Source organism: Equus przewalskii, chromosome 24 (genome assembly GCF_037783145.1).
Source record: "Equus przewalskii isolate Varuska chromosome 24, EquPr2, whole genome shotgun sequence".
NCBI lineage: Eukaryota > Metazoa > Chordata > Mammalia > Perissodactyla > Equidae > Equus > Equus przewalskii.
This window is the reverse complement of record NC_091854.1, coordinates 12,309,544-12,329,517: the sequence shown is the minus strand read 5'-3', so window position 1 is coordinate 12,329,517 and position 19,974 is coordinate 12,309,544. Positions and strand designations below refer to the sequence as shown.

The 19,974-nt window shown below is 39.0% G+C and overlaps 2 protein-coding genes across 5 annotated transcripts in view; one reads left to right on the top strand and one right to left on the bottom strand.

Moving 5' to 3' along the window:
• The window catches only part of SELENOF (selenoprotein F), a 37,069-nt gene extending 19,662 nt beyond the window's left edge, over positions 1-17,407 (bottom strand). The window contains exons 1-2 of one of the 2 annotated variants that reach the window (XM_008529649.2): positions 16,898-17,407; positions 10,818-10,985 (exon numbers count right to left, since the gene is read on the bottom strand). In XM_008529649.2, coding sequence (XP_008527871.2) covers positions 10,818-10,985; positions 16,898-16,981 — 252 coding nt within the window. In that variant the 5' untranslated portion in view covers positions 16,982-17,407. The remainder of the gene's footprint in view (positions 1-10,817; positions 10,986-16,897) is intronic. The other variant, XM_070592166.1, reaches the window with a different exon arrangement.
• HS2ST1 (heparan sulfate 2-O-sulfotransferase 1) overlaps positions 17,243-19,974 on the top strand; it is a 168,609-nt gene continuing 165,877 nt past the window's right edge. Inside the window, exon 1 of one of the 3 annotated variants that reach the window (XM_070592164.1) lies at positions 17,243-17,465. Coding sequence is in view for 2 of the 3 variants with exons in the window: in XM_008529632.2 (XP_008527854.1) it covers positions 17,927-18,050 (124 nt within the window). In the remaining variant the exon portion in view is untranslated. Of the gene's footprint in view, positions 17,466-17,494; positions 18,051-19,974 lie in introns of those variants that run through there. The other 2 variants (XM_008529632.2, XM_008529625.2) reach the window with 2 other exon arrangements.

The window sequence follows — 19,974 nt, the reverse complement described above, 5'->3', positions numbered from 1 at the left end:
AAAAGGGGAATTAAGGGGCCGGCCCTGAATTGGCTGAGTGGTTAAGTTAGCACGCTCCACTTCAGTGGCCCAGGGTTTCGCTGCTTCAGATCCTGGGTGTGGACATGGCACCGCTCATCCGGCCATATGCCACAACTAGAAGGACCCATATCTAGAATGTACAACTATGTACTGGGGAGAAGGAAAAAAAAAAGATTGGCAACAGATGTTAGCTCAGTGCCAATCTTAAAAAAAAAGGTGGGGGGGAATTATGACCATCTTTAAGAAAGGTTACAAGTATCTGAAATAAAAAACAAAACAGCCGCACAAATTAAATTATGGTTTCTCTCTATTGAAAGAAAGGAATCACCTAACATATTTTAAGAACAGACACAAAAATAAAGCCATAATAATCCAAAAGCTTAAATATTATACAAAACCTAAGAGCAGCAAGATGAAACTAGACCAAAAGAAACTAGGTCATTCCACACATTTAATTTTTTGCCCACTCTTTGACAAGTATACTATCAATTTTAGAATTCATTACGGTACCCAGATAAAATTCATGGCCCTCTAAATTAAAACTTTTAACACTTATTTCTTCAAAAAGAAAACTGAAAAGGTAGTTTGTAGCTAAGGGCTGCTCAGGCTTTATTATAAAGTTCTCCTCTCCTGCTGCCCCTTCTTCCATCCTCCCCACTGCCTTAAAGGGCTACCTTGTAACTAGTTGAAGTCTATCATAGCCTTCCTGTGTCGGGGTACCAGTTTCTCAATAGAAACACTGGGCAGCATCCTCACTCATTCCTTCTCCCCTCCGATCCAGTAAGTCAATACGTCCTGTAGGTTTTATTGCCTAAATCTGTTTCAGATCTGCTCCTTCTCCATTTTTACTACCAATGTGTTGGCTTAAGCCCTTGTATCTTGCCCCTGGATAACAGCAATATAAATTACTTTTCTGGCAACAGTATTTCCCTCTGCCCTAACAACTGTTGTTCACACCACTAACAAAAGATATTAAAATACAAATCTGCCAGTTCATTGTTCATAATCCTTTAATTTTGTTCCCTGCCTATAAGATAGAGTCCAAAGTTTTTATCAAGCTACACCGGCCCTACTTACCTAACCATCATGAAGCTGAGGGCCAACTTGCTTTAACTATACTCAGTCAGTTGTCTGTTTGCAAAAGTCGTTAGATAATACATTACTAAAGACCACCCTATAGATAACATCTCTGATGCTTGGGTCACCAGGGTAAGAGATGGGGTGCTTAAGGTTTTCAGGAACTGAGTCGGCTCCTTATCCAGTTTAGACTGGTTAAGACCACTGACTCATTGGATGCCCAACTGGTGACCCTTTGATATCAGGGGGCCTAAACCTCCACCCTCAGATCATACTAAGGTCACCATTTTGTGAATGTGCATCCTGTGAAGAGCCATGAAGCTTGACTACACTTGTGCAGATCATTAATTACCTCACTTCTCCTTACCTCCAATCATCTGTTCCACACTTCAGACCACCCTGTCCCTCTATCCCACAAATATCCCTAACCCCCATTTTCAGGGAGGTGGATTTGAGACTTCTTCCATCTCCTTGCCTAACTGCCCCATGATAAACCGTTACTCTGCTACAAACTCATTGTCTCGGCAATTGGCATACCATGAGGCGGGCAAAACGAGCCTGGTTTGGTAACAATTCTCTCTCACCATAACCAAGCTATCTGATTATTTCAGATGGCCATCTCTCTCAAGATTCTGTGCCTTTCCAAGAACTTCTCCTTTTGCCAGAGATGACCTTCTTCTAATTATTTTCCAATTTATCATAAGCATCAACTTCTATATAAGCAAGTGGTGATATTTACCTGACCTGTCAAATGGTTATGCCCTTCCTTCTGTCTGCTTTCATGGCACATGAATATATTTTGTTTACAGTACACATCTCACTGAATTCTGTAAAGAAATCAATGCACCTGGAAATAATAATTGCAAAGAAAGAGTACTGAAGGGATTAAATAAGAAGTAAAAACTTTTCTCTGCCTCCCACCGCCAGTCAATAGCTTTTACTGTTTTTAGTTTTCTGTTGGTCACTTCCATAATGATTAATATGGTTATATCTATAGTTCTCAATATACCAACTTTAAGAGATTTATCAATTTCCTCCTCTTTCCATCTTTTATTTTATTTCTAATTCTTTTAGTGGTTACCTTCAAAACATTGGATATTATGTTTTAGCCCAACAGAATATCCTGCTAACTGCATTCTAGCAGTCCCATTTCCATGCTTATTTCTTCTTCTGCCCAAGAACAGTGACTGTTGTCTTATTTTGGCATTCTCAGAGCCTCCTATACCAAGAAAAAATATTTAGTGTAGAGATGGGAAGTTTACTTTGACTCTGAGGTAGGTATGTCCAGGAAATGTAGTTGTAAGGCAGCCTGGACATAGATCATGAATTACTTTAAGGGTTTATTTCATTTTAAAATATTAGAATCTGCAAACGTGACAGAAAGTTTTAATTATGCTCGATAGATATTGATCCTAATTTGCAAATACCTAAAAAAATTGACTAGGTTTGTTTTTCATATTAAAGGCAGATGAAATGCCACATTTAGAAAATATGAAAAATTTAATATTTTCAGTTCAATTAAATAATTACACAAAATAAACTTTAAAACTTTTGTTATGCAAACATGATACATATTTGTGTAGCCATTTATTAGCTGTATGACTTTAGGCAAGATCTCTATGCCTCAGACTCAGCTATGAAATGGGGATAATAGTGGTACTTACCTCATAGAGTTATTGGGAAGATTATATAAATTAATTTATATGAACTGCTTGGAACAGTACCTTCATATAATAACTTAATGAATGTTAGTGGCTATCATTAAATAATAATTTGTGTCATCATTATTAAAAATAATTCCTGTCATTATTTAGTATTGTTGCTACTCAGGAGTCTTAGTGATTCTTACACTGAAATTGAACTGTTACCAAACATTACTCAGATCTTTAAAAAAAGCTTCTCTGTGAATAATGCTTTTCTATTGTAATTAGAATAATCTGTTGAAGACATTTATATGTTTCCTTTACAGAAATCAGTTCATGTACCGATGCTACAAACACACTACAAAAGTGAAGTTATTTTAAGCAACTGTGAAATTTCTCTAGCAACTACAATTTCACGCACAGTTAGCTTAACCTCTGTTTCATCCTATGTTTAACACACCAGTAGCATTCTGTTTCTGTTAGGCTAAAGTTTAAAATTTGCCACTGTCTTGAATAACGTTGTTTAAGCTGACTTCTAAATTACTCTGAAATTGGCTACCGAATTTCCACGTAAATTGAAAGTAACTAAATGTTTTGATGCTCTTTTACCAGAATTAAGAATTAACTGACTTGTTTAAAATACTTGTTTGGTTGGACCTTAAATAAAGTCAAATTTGTTAATATATTTTTGAAAAACACCAAGTAATGGGAGCCATTAAAGTCTGTGGTAAACTGAGGAATAAAGATTTGACAATTTTAAATAGAAACTAATAGTGGAACTGTGTTATTAAAATTGTTAACTATAAATGCAAGAGGGAACTTCAGAAAGCCAGTCTGGTGTTTTATATTTAACTCATTTATTTTCTTACAGTAACTCTGTAAAGTAGGTATAACTATTAACATTTTCAAGATGAGAGGCAAAATAGTGTAGAGGTTTAAAAACTTGGGGCTCTGGAGTCAAACAGACCTGAGATGAAGCCAGGTTGCGGCACCTAATTGCTGGGCAACCGTGGGCAGATAATACCCCAGTTTCCTCTCCCGTTAAATAGGGATAACAGCACTTACACGACAGAGTTGTTGTGAGGATTAAATAGACAATGTAGGTGAAACACTTTCGCACATAACCAAAGTAAAATAAACACTCAAAGGTGAGTCAATGTAATTATTACAACAAAACTGAAGATCAAACTGAAGAACAAAAAGGAATCTGCTAGCTCAAAGCCACAAAGCTGGTAAGCAATGAAGCTGAGATGAAAATTCAACTCTTTCAAAAACTCTTATGAAAAGCAAGAAGGCAATAAACTTCTGACAAACTATACATATGTTAATATTACCTCTGTATTGTCTCTGGATTGCTTAGAGTGCATGTAAATGCGAAAGCAGAGTATTACGCACACAGAAAATGGGACTGTCACCATATAGAGCTAGTCATTCAACATTAGTTTAGCTCCAACTAGGTAATGGAGTAGGAAGTGGAGGAGATCTAACTATATTCTTAAAATTATTTTATGCACTACTTAGGTCCATGTATTCAAATCTAGTGTAATGCAACCATTATTGAAGATAAATATTTTTATACTATCTGAAAAGCAGATTTTTAAGTGAAAAGAAATACCCTTTATCAAATACCTAACTGTTGAGCTATTTTCCAGAACTAGCAATGGTATAATTTGGTGATTTGAAGCCTAGGCTTCCACTGGTATTCTGTGAATGAGACCAAGATGTTCCAAAATTCAAATAAAAGAAATTTCTTCTCAATCCATAGAGTTTAAAAAATTACATTTAAGCTTTTCTCTCCCAAAATTTTCTTAAACCTTTGAAATCTATTACCAAGTACTAGATTAAAAATATAAGTAAGTAGCAGAGGAATGTTATCAGGTACATTAGAAATAAATGTGATTAGTTTGATAGCTTGCTTTTTTAGCAAAGTGATTATTTTTATATCGCACATAGTTTAATTTACTTTCTGTTATGTTATTTCTGGTTTCAAAGAATATCATGGATAGATATTGACCTGACCTGATGTGTGGTCTGAAAGGTTATAAATATCTGAAATAAAATGACCTGTGGTCTGAAAACCAGTAATATATTTTATTTCAAACTGACTTTAAAATATAGGTCTCATTCATTCAATTTTCAGAATAGGTTTGTCAAAATAGAGCTTAACTTTATCAATGGTTTTGAGAATTTTTTTAGTAGCAAAACGTTTTCTCTCCACATGCAATCTTTTGTATAGCATCTTAAAATGATCAAAATGGTACACATTTAAAAAATTCAAGTTTGTAGTATTTTCCTCATTAAAATGCGTCAATCAGCAGGACTCAAAAATTTGAAATCTAGGTTGTCTGACATAATTTATTTCTGTACTTTGTTCCATATAAGTAGTTGCAAATGGTAATAGTTTTCATACTACTAATTCTGTCATATTTCTTCATGAGTCAGTTGATCCAGGAGCTTGAAAGTGGTTATTGTTTGCGTTGTCATCAAGACGATTCCAACTCCTATAGACCCTGTGCACAGCAGAGCAGAATCCTACACAGTCTTTTGCACCATCCTTTCACCTTCTGGTGCTGTATCAGACAATGGTCCACCGCTGTTCATAGGGTTTTCGTGGCCAATTTTTCTGACAGAACCCCAGTCCTTTTTCCTAGTCTGCCTAGTCTGGAAGTTCCACTGAAACCTGCTGGCATCCGAAATATCAGTGGCATAGCTTTCAGCATCACAGCAACATGTAGCTGCCATAGTATGACAACTGTCAGACGGGTGGTGTGTTTCCTTGACTGGAAAATGAACCCTGGCCCAAATCTTAACCACTAGACCCCCAGGGCTGGCTGCTTAACAGTGGAGTAACAGAAAATTTGGTTACAAATTTTTATCACTGGCAAATCTAACAGTTCATGTTATATCTCTTATCTATTTTCTTTTTACTCTACTTTGCCAACAGCACTCATTATTTTCTGAGTTTTCCAAATTTTCTGTTTCTTTCTTGTTTTTCCTTTTTTGGTAAGGAATACTGGCCCTGAGCTAACATCCATTGCCAATCTTCCTCTTTTTAAAAGCTGAGGAAGATTAGCCCTGTGCTAACATCAGTGCCTATCTTCCTCTATTTTCTATACGGGATGCTGCTACAACATGGTTTGATGAGTGGTGCTTACCTCCACACCTGGCATCCGAATCTGCGAACCCCAGGCCGCCAAAGAGGAGTGTGTGAACTTAACTGCTATGCCACCAGGCCGACCCTGTTTCTTGTTTTTTTTTTCCTTCATAAGCATATCAGATACTACTACTACTACTGTCACACCACCAGCCCCAAGTATTTACCTGGTACTTATTACATGCCAGGCACTATTCTAAGCAGTGTACATATATTAACTCATTTAATCTTCATAACCACTCTATGAGATAGGAACTATTATTATCATCCCCAATTTATAAATGAGGAGACAGGCACAGAGTGATCAAGTAATTAGTCCAAGATCACTAGCTGAGTACAGATGATCTGAACCTGGGTAGTTTGGTTCCAGAACCCGTGCTCTCAACCACTACTCTAAACTCCCTCCTGGTACAATAAAGACTGAATGGAGAGCAAATTAAGTTGAAGTAATTTTCTTACTGGTTCATATACATGAGTAATTCAGCCAAGTGGATTCTTTTCTCCCAGAAGGGGCTCTGGTTTGGTAACTAGCCAAACCTCAGGATAGTAGTTCAGAGATAAGGTAGGTGTGAACACAAAAAATAGGAAGTAGTAAAAACCAATTAAATAAAAATACTACGAAAGAAGAAAAAAAAGCAGTGGGACTACAAGGATCTTGGTGAACCAAGATCTTAAAAAGAACAGGTATTCACTAAGGAAATAGGGGTATATAATTAAGAGGAAATAGAAAAGTTCTACAATAACAATGTCTGGAAGAAGCTGAAATCACTGTCATTAAGATATGAAAAACGTAAATGAACGAGAAGACAGGAAAAAAGCACCTACCTGCATAATCAAGTTCAAATTCACAGAACTGGAAAGATTACGAAAGGATAAGAAAAATAATCCCTCTATTGAAATACTACATTTAATTTTCTAAATCTTAGAAAACAGAGGTTAAAAAATTCTTAACAGAAAAAAAATATCTGATTTATGTTTATCCCTAAGGAAATCCCAGGAAACTCTTTTAAACCAATGGTTACGTGCTCTTTGAATAACTTTCTATTAAGGTTAGTGGTCAGACTGGAATCACCAAAAATTTGTGCTAAATAATTTACATATCTCTTTATAGACAGATTTTGGAGCTTATGATATCTTTATAAATATAGAAATGAGATATCTATATTTACAGTTAAATGAACAATTATAAACAAAGTATTACTAACGGATAACTGCCAATATGGAGACAAATGATCTTATTCTTTATATTCAGGATACATAAGTGAAATACAGGAAAATATACTTAATAAGCATCTACAAACTTCAAGTATATTTTCAACATAATATTTTTTTAAAATCACCTTTTCTAACTTGTTCTTAGTAAAAACAGCCTTATTCAAGGACAAAAACTTATGAAATACTGTATGCTAAAGGCTGGAGATTGAGAAACATAAAAAACAGACTTCAAAGAGCATAATTTATTGGGAGAGAAAGCAAACAAAACAACATACACAATATAGTGGAGGTAAATGCAAATCAAAGTATCCTGAAGTGCTCTGGGATACAGAGGTGTAGCTAGCCTAGCTTGGGAGTGGTGGTGGGTAAGGGCGGAGGGAGATTAGGGAAGACTTCCCAGAAGAGGGGACACTTGACCTAAATCTTTAAAAACAGCTCGAGTAAAAGTGGTGTACTCTAGTAATTAAGGGGAAAAATAGAACAGATATCTATGGGATGGCTTACCTAGTACCTAACCTGCTCTTCCCTGCAAACTGCTCATCTGTCTGCTCCCCAGTGCAACATTCCACATAGCTACTGTGGCAGCTAATGGTTCTTACATTATCCTAGCTAATAACTGGTTAGTGACCCAACTTAAGATAGTAAGAATCTTTGTATAAACTATTACAAAAATGTAAATGAGGAAGAATTAGTCCTTTTCTGATGGGATAGCTATAAGATACGATACTCAGGAACCGGCAGTTACTATGTTTTTACACCCCAAGGAAAAGGCCAGTCAGTAACGAAAAAGAGAACAGTTGCTTCCCTTCCATCTTAAGATTCTCTATATAACAGTAAAGTTACATACGCTACTTAGTAAATACTAACTGCATAAAAGTAGCACCAAGATTTAAATATTTTTTCTTTCTTTAGTTTACATTTTTTCTTCAAGCTACAAATTAGCACACTCTTCACAATTAAGTCAGCATCCTTACTAACGTCTGGAAACTGTATCTAGGTACACAGCTGCGAGCAAAACTAGTTAAAATGGTAGTAAAATACCTCACCAAAAAATTTCATTCTAGATAGTATTTGTGATGCTTGGTAGATCCTTTATGATCAAAATGGTGGGCAGAGGGCGGCTAGGGAGGGGAGAAGACCAAATAAAAAGAATAATCGATTATCTCTTTGCAGTATGATAAGGGATTTCAAAGACATTTTCTGCTCTTATTGCCATTAATTTTTTTTAAAGAAAATTTTCTGCTTCTGGCTATCAGAGGCTAAATTCAGGCTGTGAAATGAATAAGCATTCCTAAAAATGGTTACCCTCATCCCTGGACAGACCTATAAAGCAGGCAACTAAGAAAGAACCAAAATGAGTGTTCTGGTAACATTTCTTTATTATACATAAATTGCTAAAACATTCCTGTATATAAACTTCAATTTTTCTCTTCTGAAGAACTTATATTCACAATTATTTACAGACATATGGCCATGTTTAAGTATTTTTAATGTTTTTTATGTAAGGGACTAGTCTATATAACGTAGATTTTTCCTTTTATTAAACTAGGACTAAATTAAACTATGATTTCAAAATTATGCCTTAAGCCAGAGTTGAGAGAGACATAAAAAAATATTGTATATACTGCTACCTATGATCACATACCAATAATCCAGAGAGCAGTACTGCACAGATTAAAGCAAGTACTGCTTCTATCCTGGAACGTGGTTTGCATCTAAATGGAGGTGTGTCCGACTTGCCATATTTTTATACCTCCAGTAATATTTCTAAGTATTTTTGGTATGTTTTGATTCCACGAGGCCTATTAAAGAAAATCATTCATTGGTTTTATGCAACAGTGTGCTAGCAAACGCTTAATGAGCAGTAAGAACATCTGAGAGGTTAGGGGTTAGGAGTAAAAGAAAAAAAAGAAACAAGAGATACAGCATAAAAGGTGTATTAGGATACAGGCTTACTTGTACTTAGATACAATAACCATTTCAGCTTGTTATTTGTTAAGCTTATATTAGCAGGCATACCACTGGCCTACTGTTATTGCTGAGCTGTAACTGCTAAAAGGTGTCAAGATAATATACACAGCTCAACTAATATTGAAGATCGAACAGGAATATAATTAATTTGAGAGTGTGTGATCCAAGCTTGGTTTCAGTAAAGCTATACCACGAAACTTGTGTATCATGAAGGATTATTGAGAAAGGGCAATAAGTAAAAAGAGCTTTTATATGCACTTGGGTTATAGTTTAGGCACATTTGATATCAGTCAAAGAGTGGAACCTCTCAATGTACCCTTAATTACAAGGGGGAGTGTGTGATAAAGATCGTTCATGATAAAACCTCCCTTGTTACTCAGTCTAAGTTTGGTGTCTAAGGAAATAATCATTGTTGGCTGAGTAGTAATACGGACCACTAATATGGACTGCTAATAATAGCTTCAATATGAGAGGATGACTCATATAGATTCCTCCATCAATTCGTCGCATGTGAATATCTCATCAACAAACAAAAAAAACAAAACAAAAAACAAGGGGGAAGGGTCCTACTAAACTAGTTAAGTCCCATGTCTTAGATCTATTTAAAGTCAAGTTTTCAAAACTTGTTTAGATTTTAGTTACACGCAATAAAGACTAACTTATATGTATGGAAATCTTCAAAACATTAAAATATATTATTGGTATATGAGAACCAAGAAAATGAAAAACCCAGAAGACTTGGAAACCTTTTTTGGGACACTGGGGAATTTCAGTTTCATAGCTGAGAAATCAAGTATTACATTTTGGTTTAGTACTAACATATTCAAAGCTTATCTGCTTGTTTTTCTTTTAAAATTACAAAATTGTACTCAGTATCAGAAATAAACTTTTACTACCTAATAATGAGAAGACACAATTACTGTTTGAAAGCTTTACAAACCCTAACCCTTAAACAGAATTCAGTATGTACAAGTGAAAGAGAATATTAAAAGAAAACACAACAGAGAGATGCTAACATTTTTTCTCACCCCCAAAACATGGATCTCACTAATTCAGTTTTATTTGGATAACATAAACGATCTTTTCAAGCTACTTTATAATTTAAAGAAGTTTAAGGTCTTTAATCAAAAGATTTAAAAATTCAGCAAGTCTACTATTAACTTGAACAGTGGGTCAAAACATGGCAGATTTTACTGGACAGTTAAAACTACATATCCTTGAGTGTTTTCAGTATAAAAGGTGAGGTTATGTGTCTGGAAATATTGGTAACAGGAGTGTAAATTAATAGGCCATATTCTTTGTTAACCATAATAAAAGTTATAATTTAATGCCTACAATTACGTGCCAGGTAATAAGTGCTTCACTTTCATCTCAGATTTCCTTATAAAATGGGGTTCTTATTACAAATGAATAAACACAACTAATTAATTATTCTTCAACTTCATGTGGCCAGAAGTTAGGAAGACTGAAGAGCTTTAGGATCCAAGCAGGCTACAGTAATTCTGCTCCCCTTCTGCTGGACAGCCATGGTAGAATGAGGTCTGGTATGGAACCGTACTTTTCCTTCCTACTTGCTTTGATTGATTTAATGGGCCAGGCAAGAAATCAGTGAGTTGCTAAAACTACAAAATGTAAAAGTTAGAGATTTCTTTATGTTTAAGTTGATTAAGCAATTTAATACTTTACCCTATCACAACTAAACCATCTAATGGAAAAGAGATACTAGAAAACACCACCTTTTTAGTTTCAAATTGTGCTTCTTCCTGACAGCATCCTCGACAGTCAGGATCCAGCGGAAGCAAGTTGAACTGTCCAAGAAGATCACAGGAGCTGCAGAGCAAGTTGCTGGAGAAGCCTAACTCTCTGCAAGCCTCCGACGAAAACTCTGCCCCGAATGCAGACACCTGAAAATAAGAAAGAAGAAATAAAATATAATTCCATATTTATATTATAAAGCTTCCAAAAAAGGAGAAATCAGGGTTGTCAAAATCTAACACACTGGAGGTGAGTTACTGAAATGCCTGATTTGGAGACAAATTCTTAATTATTATTATTTTTTTTTGGTGAGGAAGATTGGCCCTGAGCTAACATTTGCACCAATCTTCCCCTATTTTGTATGTAGGATGCCACCACAGCATGGCTTGATGAGTGGTGTGTTTCTGTGCTAGGAATCTGAACCTGTGAACCCTGGGCCGCCAAAGGGGAGTGCTCGAACTTAACCGCTATGCCACTAGGCCAGCCCCCATTCTTAATTATTTTTAAACTCTGTAATCTTATATGAGATTTGGTTCTTTCTACCTACCCCACAAATTTTTTTCTTAAAAATTTGTCACCTTTCAGCTTAGCTAGAATATGGATTAACAAAAAAAGATACTACATATTATTTCTTTATGACTTGCATATTATATATAATATCTTTCATTAAACAAACATTGAGTAGTTTTTTTTAAAGGAATTTCCTAAGAAGAAAAACAAATTCCCATTTCATTTTAAGAACTTAGCACCCATTCATACAGGTCTACAGAGTAACATTAATGTCTAGATCCCTATCACTCCCTATATCAGCATATCTTCACTCACATCTAGTACGGGAAGGGTGCAGAAGGGAATGGAGTAGGGGAGAGCAGGAGCACCTCAAAAATAAAACTTTGAGGTTTAGGGACTAGCTTGACCACTTAGAAGACGTATGACTGTGGGCAAGATAATCTCCCTAACCATTAATTTTCTCACTGATACAGCAGGAGCAATACTTGCTGCATAAAATAGATTGCAGGAAAGATTAAATGAAACGACTTATGCAAAGTAACCAACCAACGTGACTGGCAAAAGCAGGCTTCCAAAAAATATTAGTTCTCTTCCCTCATCCATTCTTCTGTCACACTTCCATGAATGTGGTATACCTCCCTGTCTAAGGTCAGTCCCTCTACCTGTGCTTTGGATTCTATCTTCTGCCATCTCTACAGGGATTTAATTTAATTGATAACTCAATTCTTCAATGTATTCAAGCTCTATGGTTCTCATTGGTCTCCCCATATTCTGTCATTTCGAACTGTTACTATAGTCTGGTTTCTCACCCTACCCCTCGAGTAAACTTGCCAAAAATCACTAAATGCAAAGGCATTCAAAACTGTTCTCCTCCTTCCATGAACTTGTCCCCTTCCTTCTTCCTCTTCTACGCATCTCTTTAACGCTGTTTCCCATTTCTATTTTTGGTTCTTTCTGCTTCACCTACTTTTTGTAGACAACTGCATCTTTTTCATGACTTCAAATGCCCATTTATCGAAAACTCCCAAGTTGTCGTCTTTTTTTTTTTTTGAGAAAGATTAGCCCTGAGCTAACTATTGCCAATCCTCCTCTTTTTGCTGAGGAAGACTGGCCCTGAGCTAACATCCATGCCCATCTTCCTCTTCTTTATACATGGGACGCCTACCACAGCATGGCTTTTGCCAAGTGGTGCCATGTCCGCACCCGGGATCTGAACCGGCAAACCCCAGGCTGCTGAGAAGCAGAACATGCGAACTTAACTGCTGTGCCACTGGGCCAGCCCCCCAAGTCGTCTTCTTGAGTGTCATGCTTCCAAAGCCAACAGCCTACTTGATGTCTCATTTAGATGTTGCACTGGCATTGCAACTTCAAAACTCCAACAGGGAAACTTATCTTTTTTCCTAAAATCTATTCCTCCCAATGCATTCAGTATCTTTTTTCTAATTTAATTTAATTTTAATTTTTATTTTTAATTGCAGTAACATTGGATTATAACATTATATAGCTTTTGGATGTATATCATAATATATTCCAAACTCTGTGTAGATTACATCACGTTCACCACCCAACCTTACTGGGTCTTTACTTTCAGAAAACTCACAGGTTTCTCATGTAACTTTGAACAGATTTCAAATCTAAGACAAAAGCAAAAAAATATAAAAGTTACAGATGAACCCCATGAAAATGAAACGAGAAACACAGCCACTACAGCAAGCTCTTATAATGCACCAGATATTTTGCTAAGCACTTTACATTATTATCCCATTTAATCTTAACTACCCTCTGAAATAGGTATTATTATCTCCAATTTACACAGAAAGAAATGAGACTTAAGATAGTTAAGGTGATCTGGCTAAGACAACACAGCAAACAAGAGGTGGCAGCATCAAGATTCTAACCCTGGCCTGCCCTCAAAACCCTTAACCTCTGTTATTAACTTCTGTTTATCACAGAATACATGATGCACCATTATTGTATGTACCATTAAGAATAACAACCCAAACCCTGACAATTATAATTGTGCCACCCATGGAAATAAGACTGATCCAGATGTTAACCTGTGAAGAGGAAGGTGGGAGGTGGGGTGCTGTTTCTCAGAAGCAATGATATCATTCTATACCGCTTTCACCACAGTGCCTTTCTGAATGAAGAACCGAATACCACTTAGTTCTGGGGCACTCTAGAAAACAGCTCCCTTAGACTTTTCTAATGCTTAAGCATACTCAGAACGTATTTCCAGATTAAATTACTTTATATCCTCCCAGTTGTTACCTCACTGGAATGCTGATAACTATGCATTGTTATTAACTTTAAATTAGAGCTATCAAGAGGCACAGACAGTGGGACAAACTCAACTTGTCTAGTCTGAGGACCCACAGGTGTGAATTAACACAGTAGCAGCTAAATCCTCCATCCACACCAGAAGTTCAACCTCAACGTGCCAAGAAATTCTTCCCTCTTGCCCTTTTTATTCCAAAGATTTGGCTTATTTTTACTACTGCCAACGACTTATTCCACTGGCCTTCCCAGCCTCAGGCGAACAGTGAAACGCAGTTTTTCTAACTGCTTAGTGTTTTTCTAACAATCCTCCACACCTCCCTTTTCATTTTCAAGGATTGTATTGCTTTCATTTCTGAAGAGACAGGAATAAATCTCAGGGGAGTTAAAACAGTTCAACAGGGGCAACAGGGGTGAATTGCTCAGGACTCTCTATTTTCAGTCATTTTGTATTTGTGGGAGTGGGTGAGGTTCATCATCGCTCTATACAAACTACAGGTATCCTGATGACTCTGGCAGCAAGGGACCAGCACAAATGAACTAGGGGGCCATTCAGAGGGATTTAAATGAACAAATACACGTGAGGCACAACAAAAAAACACATAAAAGAAAAATGGTCCCCGTATTCCGTTTGTCTACATTCTAACTGGCATGGGAGCAAGGGGAGTGGAGAGATACAAACACATACACAGAGCTATGGTGTGGTTAAGATCGTGGATCTGCGCAATACAGCAGAAAGTATGCTGATTATGCAAGGGAGAGAGTATATCTGACTTCGAAAATCTGGAAATGGCATGTAAGTTAAGCCTTGTATTTTATCTAAACACTTTACCTTAGGCCTGGTGAGGGAGAACAGGGTATGTGAGATATACTAAAACAAGCAACCCCAATTCTCCACCTCTACCTTTTTGCTCTCCCATGAGAGGTAAATGCTGGGAATTAAGCCTGGATAGACAAACCAACATCAGGTCAAAGAGGCCTTTTTAAGGAACATTAAGGAGTAAAGACTTCACCTTAAAACAGAGACATTCATTGAAGAGTTTTAATATGTCAGATTTAAGTTTTAGAAAGATGACTTTGGGTGCACTGCAGAGACTGGATTAGAAAGGGAGAAAACGAGACGGGGAGATGAGTTAAGAAAGCTGTTGTGGTAATCCCAGGCAAGCAAAGATGCTAGCCTGAATTTACTGTGGAGACAGAATTAAGTAGAGATTTTTAAGGGCTCATTGACTAATTAGATTCAGAATGAAAGGGAAAAGAAGAATTTAAAATGACTAATTTCTGGCTTGGGCAATTGCGAAGCTGGCAAAGTCAACCACTTAGATTCTAATCATTCAAAAGGTGAACCAGGAGGCTTATTTCTAAGAAGAGAGATGTTGGTGGCCTGAATGAGGAATTAACAATACGTGGATGGACTTGAGGGATATTTAGGAAGTAAAAGACTTGGTAATTGCCTGGATGAGGTACGTAAGGAAAGGAGTCAAAGAGGATATCCAAGTTTCTGACTTGAATTCTGTGGATGGTCATTATGGTAGATTGTCTAATGGTCATAAAGTCTTCCTCTCCTGGTATGTACACTTCTTTGCCATGTGATTGTGTCACTCCTCCCATGCAGAGATGGAGTCTATTTCTTCATCCCTGAAATCCAGACTGGTCTTGTGATTAACTTTGACAAATATTGGTGAGGTGGAAGTGAGGTATGTGATTTCCCAGGCTAGGCTTTAGGAGGCTTGCAGCTTTTGCTCTTTAGGGGTGCTGCCCTAAGACTGTCATGAAAAGAAGCTGGTCTGACCTATTGGAGGATGAGAGGTCACATAGAGGAGGACCATGTCGTCCTAGTTGACAGCACTACCTAAGAATGAATCCATTTTGGACCTTTGGGTCCAGTTGACCTACTAGCTCAACACAGCTGCATAAATGAAGCCAGAGGAAATCAACAGAGGAACTGCTCAGACCCACACAACTATGAGATATTGTTATTATTTTAAGCCATTAAACTTTGGGGTGGTTACCCTCCATAAACAATGAAACAACAGTCAAAGAGATAGGGAAATAAGGACAAGGCAACTTGAAATGTTAGTCCTTTTTCTCTTTGCATGGTGGTGAACTCAAATTACCTAAGACTGGCAAAAAAAATCTTGAGTTTAGAGAGGGGTTTTCCAGTAATTTCTAAGGCATCAAATGCCTGGATAATAGAGTACCGTAGTGCTAATGAGAGAAATAAAGAATCCACCTTTAAGTATGGTTGCAAAGCATACAGGTAGGATCTTCAAACCCCTTGATGAAAGTAAAGCAGAGGTGTTTATAGAGGCCTTCAGTATAGGCCATAACTCCCCCACACCCTGAATAAATCAATTAAACCAGGTCTCCTAGGAGAAAACTTTCAGCAGGCTCAGAAAGGGAATACCTGAAGAATTAAGCTGATTAAAAAAAAAAAACTTATAAAAGGACAGTATCTATTAAAAAAAGTTTTATTATTCACACAGCAAAACATGGATTGCAAACTTCTTAGGAGGAATTAACCAAGATTAAGTCGTTCCTGAGTGAATAGGAAAATAAGTCAAAATTAGCCTCTCCCCCATTCAAAGATTAAGAACGCATTTTTTTCTCTTAATGGAGAAAAACGAAATAAAAAACTTGCTTAACACTACCCGATTTTAAACGAGATTTTAAACGAGGTGAAGGCTATCATTTTAGGAAACAATTTCAAAAATAAATCATGCTCTATTATACAGAGTAACTTCTTTAATGGCAACAACGTTGTTTAAAACAACAAATGGCACGGAAGTGCACCCAGCGGTACGTGAATGCCAAAGAACGGAGGGAAAACGCTGTCTAACAGTGAATCAGAGAGACCACTAACAACTGAGAGAAGGAAGTAAACAGGCAGTGTGCCCTGGATCAAAGACTTGAGGGCTTTCCTCTAAGATCTGGGAGCCCTGTCATAAGGAACGGTAGTCCCTTGTGTTTCTGCCCGTTTGAAAACAATATTCATTCCTTTCCAGGATGTATTGCCTTTTCTTTTCACCGTGTGATTTACAGACTGTTTTCAGCTAGAGCTCTACAAGAGAAGTACTCGAGATAGTCTGAAGACAGGAGAAAGAACCCCTAGAAACCCGGGGCGGGGAAGGATACAAAAGAGGAATGAAGCCACGTCACTTTCCGGTCGCTAAAGACGCCCAGTCCTCCCGCCCTTTTCAAGCGTGGTTCCGTCTTCCTCGGCGCACTCCCTCCCACTCGCCCTGGGGCTGCAGCCGAGGGGATCTCCACTCACCGCTTGAAGTACAGTCGCCAACAACATCCGCAGCGCAAACGCCGGCCCAAGCCAGCCACCCGGCCGAGCCGCCATCGCTACCATCTTCCGTAGGTCTCTGGTTGCCCAGAGGACCCCTCAGCTAAGGGCGTCCACTCCAAAGCCTGATCCAAAACAGGCTGCTAAAGGCCGTTGCTATCAAGTCTCTTATTCTGCAGAGACAGGTATTACCCAACGGCATCTGGAAGCTTAAAGGTGATCAAATATCTTTACATTTGACATAAATGTAACGTCGCTAGGTCCTTTCGATAACCCATATCAGGCAATTTCCTAAACTCCCCAAATCTGTGCTTCTTTGGGCTCCTTCCTTTCATTCGCGACATTTCATCAAGCCGCCAAGAAGCCCCGCCCTCGTCAGTTTCGGCCGGCCTCCTTCTCCAAGTTCACCCAATCGAATGCCGCCTTGGTTGACACCTAGGGCGCAGGAAACCAACCGTAACACTAACCGAGAGCGAAGCGCTTGGCTTCTCCGGTCCAATAAGCAGAACTGAACAGGAGCAGGGGGCGGAGCTTCTGGTTGCCGAGCAGCGTACGTAGATGCGTGCGCGTGGTGGCGGAGGGGGCTGGGCGGGGGCGGGGCTGAGGGCGGCGCAGCCGCAGCCGCAGCGCTGGCGGAGGAGCGCGCGGCCGCGAGCAAAGGAGGGAGGGAAGGAAGGAAGAGAGGGAGGCGGGCGGGCAGGCAGGCGCGGGGGTCGGGGACTGAGGCAGCAGAGGGAGGCGAGAGCCCGGCAGCCGCTTTTGCTGCGCGGGCTTTTGGAGAGGGCGGTCGTTGAGTCGGCCAAGGAGAAGCGGGCACCGGCGGCGTCGGTGTTGGCGCCTGGGGGCGGGGGACCGGGGAGGGGAGAAGGGGGGTCGCTGCGGTGGTTCTCTCGCTGTCGCGCTCCTCTTGCCTCTCTCCCGGCTCGGTGGGCTCCTCCCGGCGTCTCCCTCGCCTCCGGGGCCCCGCTCCCCGCCCCCCGCGGTATGTCTTGATCCCGAGCAGCGGGTTTCATGGGGCTCCTCAGGATTATGATGCCGCCTAAGTTGCAGCTGCTGGCGGTGGTGGCCTTCGCGGTGGCGATGCTCTTCTTGGAGAACCAAATCCAGAAGCTGGAGGAGTCCCGGTCGAAGCTAGGTGAGGAGAGGAGCTCCTGTGGGCTGAGTGGCGTGGAAGGGGGCCGGGCCAGGGGGTATTGCAACCGGAGCAAGGGGGCGTTCATCTAGCCTGGGGTCTGGCTTGAGGGCAGGAGCCAGAAAGAGGCTGCAAAGAGAGCTGGGACCGGGGGCATGGAGAGCACAAGCTCCGACAATGGTGTGAATTAAGCTTGAGTGGCGTGCTGGGCTCGTGAGGTCACGGGGCAGAGGTTGCAGGCTTGGGCTTCCCAGCGCCGAAGGGTTGCCCCGAAGTAGGCTTTCCACCGAGAGGGAGCGAGAGAAGACGGAACTCGGCTGGGAGTGCTGGGGGAGACACAAACGCTCAGCCTTTCGCGTTCTCTTAGAAGTCGCCCAGAAATCCCCGGCAATGTCAGGCGGGGGGTATTCTAATTTGAGATTTGGGCACCTGGATACAGAATCTTTTGGGGTTGGGGAGATTCACGAAGGGGTAGATGCGCCGAAATGGAGAGAGATACTGGGAATTATGGTGAGTAAAAAAAAAATACACTGTAGTGAGTTGCACGCTTGTCCTGGGGGCAGCAAGGGACCGCACAACGGACGGGAGCAATAGGCTGCCCAGGTAGGACAGGAAAGCAAATGAAAGGCTTCAACGAGGTACTGAAACGAGGCATCCAGGCGTTAAATTTTTTTTTCTGATGGCGCTAAACTGATTCATATTTTGGGCTTAAGAATACGGATGTATATGTATGTTGCTTCGCGGCAGTGTTGATGTAGTGAATCTAGAAGAGGAGGGAAGGCTGACTTGGAATTATAGTGAGATTTAAGTTTAAGAAAGGAAAAGTAAGATTATCAAATTTAGCCATGTGGTTAAGTACCTTAAGGAGTTAACAGTGCTTACTTTAGTGGGAGAAGAGGTCTGAAGTACAAAAAGTTGAAGTGTGAAGTTGTGAAAGACCAGAAAAATGCTCAGGTAATAGGTACTTTCAGAATAGTAACGAGTTCTGGCGGTCGGGAAGGGTTTGTGATAGGGAAGGAGCGTTAAAAGAACGTCAGCAATACATTTTGGTTTTAAAATGCACATGGCACTTAAAAATCAGCTCAAGTGGCTATAGTTTGCATGTGGAAAAGTAATGTGAAGTGTTTTTATGCATACGCTTGCACCTCAGCATCATTGTCTTGAATCCTTTTTGAGAAGCAAGCAGTAAAATATCAGCTGTATAATTTAGACTGAGAAGTAACAGCTAGATGCTGCTGTGGGTGATGATTGATGTTTAGGAAAAATATATCAGAAAATAATTGTGATATTACAAACAGCTGGGTTTTATTAGTGTGTGTCTTGTATGGTGGAGAAGTATTCACTTTAAATATTGAAGCTTGGCTAATATGCTTTTTCTTTTGTTTGGATCCCTTTAGCAGCATTCAGGGTCATATTCTGGCCTCAATGCTCCAGCTTTACAGAAAAAAAATGATTTCTCTTAGAGAAATTTGAAAGTTATATTAAAATTAAAATTTGTACTTTGTTGTATTGCTATTTGGATTTCTTAGACACATTACATTGGTTTAGGATAACTTAAGTTTTTTATTTTCTTTTGTTGCCTAACGTTTTTTTCATAATACTTGAAAGTGGTTTCTGTAGACACAACCTGAATGATTGGAAAAACAGAGTTATCTGAAGACGTAGAAAGCCACAGGTAGAAAATAACGTGTTTTTTTGTGTATGATTTTTTACAAGAAAGAAATCTTTGAATTCCATCAGAAAGAGTAAATTTGCATCAGACTAGTGTAAATAATTCTCAAAAATGAGCCAGGAAAAGGAGCCTCAAGTACAAAACACTTGAAGGAACTAATAATTCTCTAGAGATGCAAAAACGTGGCAAATAAAATGTTTAACTCTATCAGCCATCTCTTGACTTACAAAAAAAAAAAGTCATAAAAAGCATTGC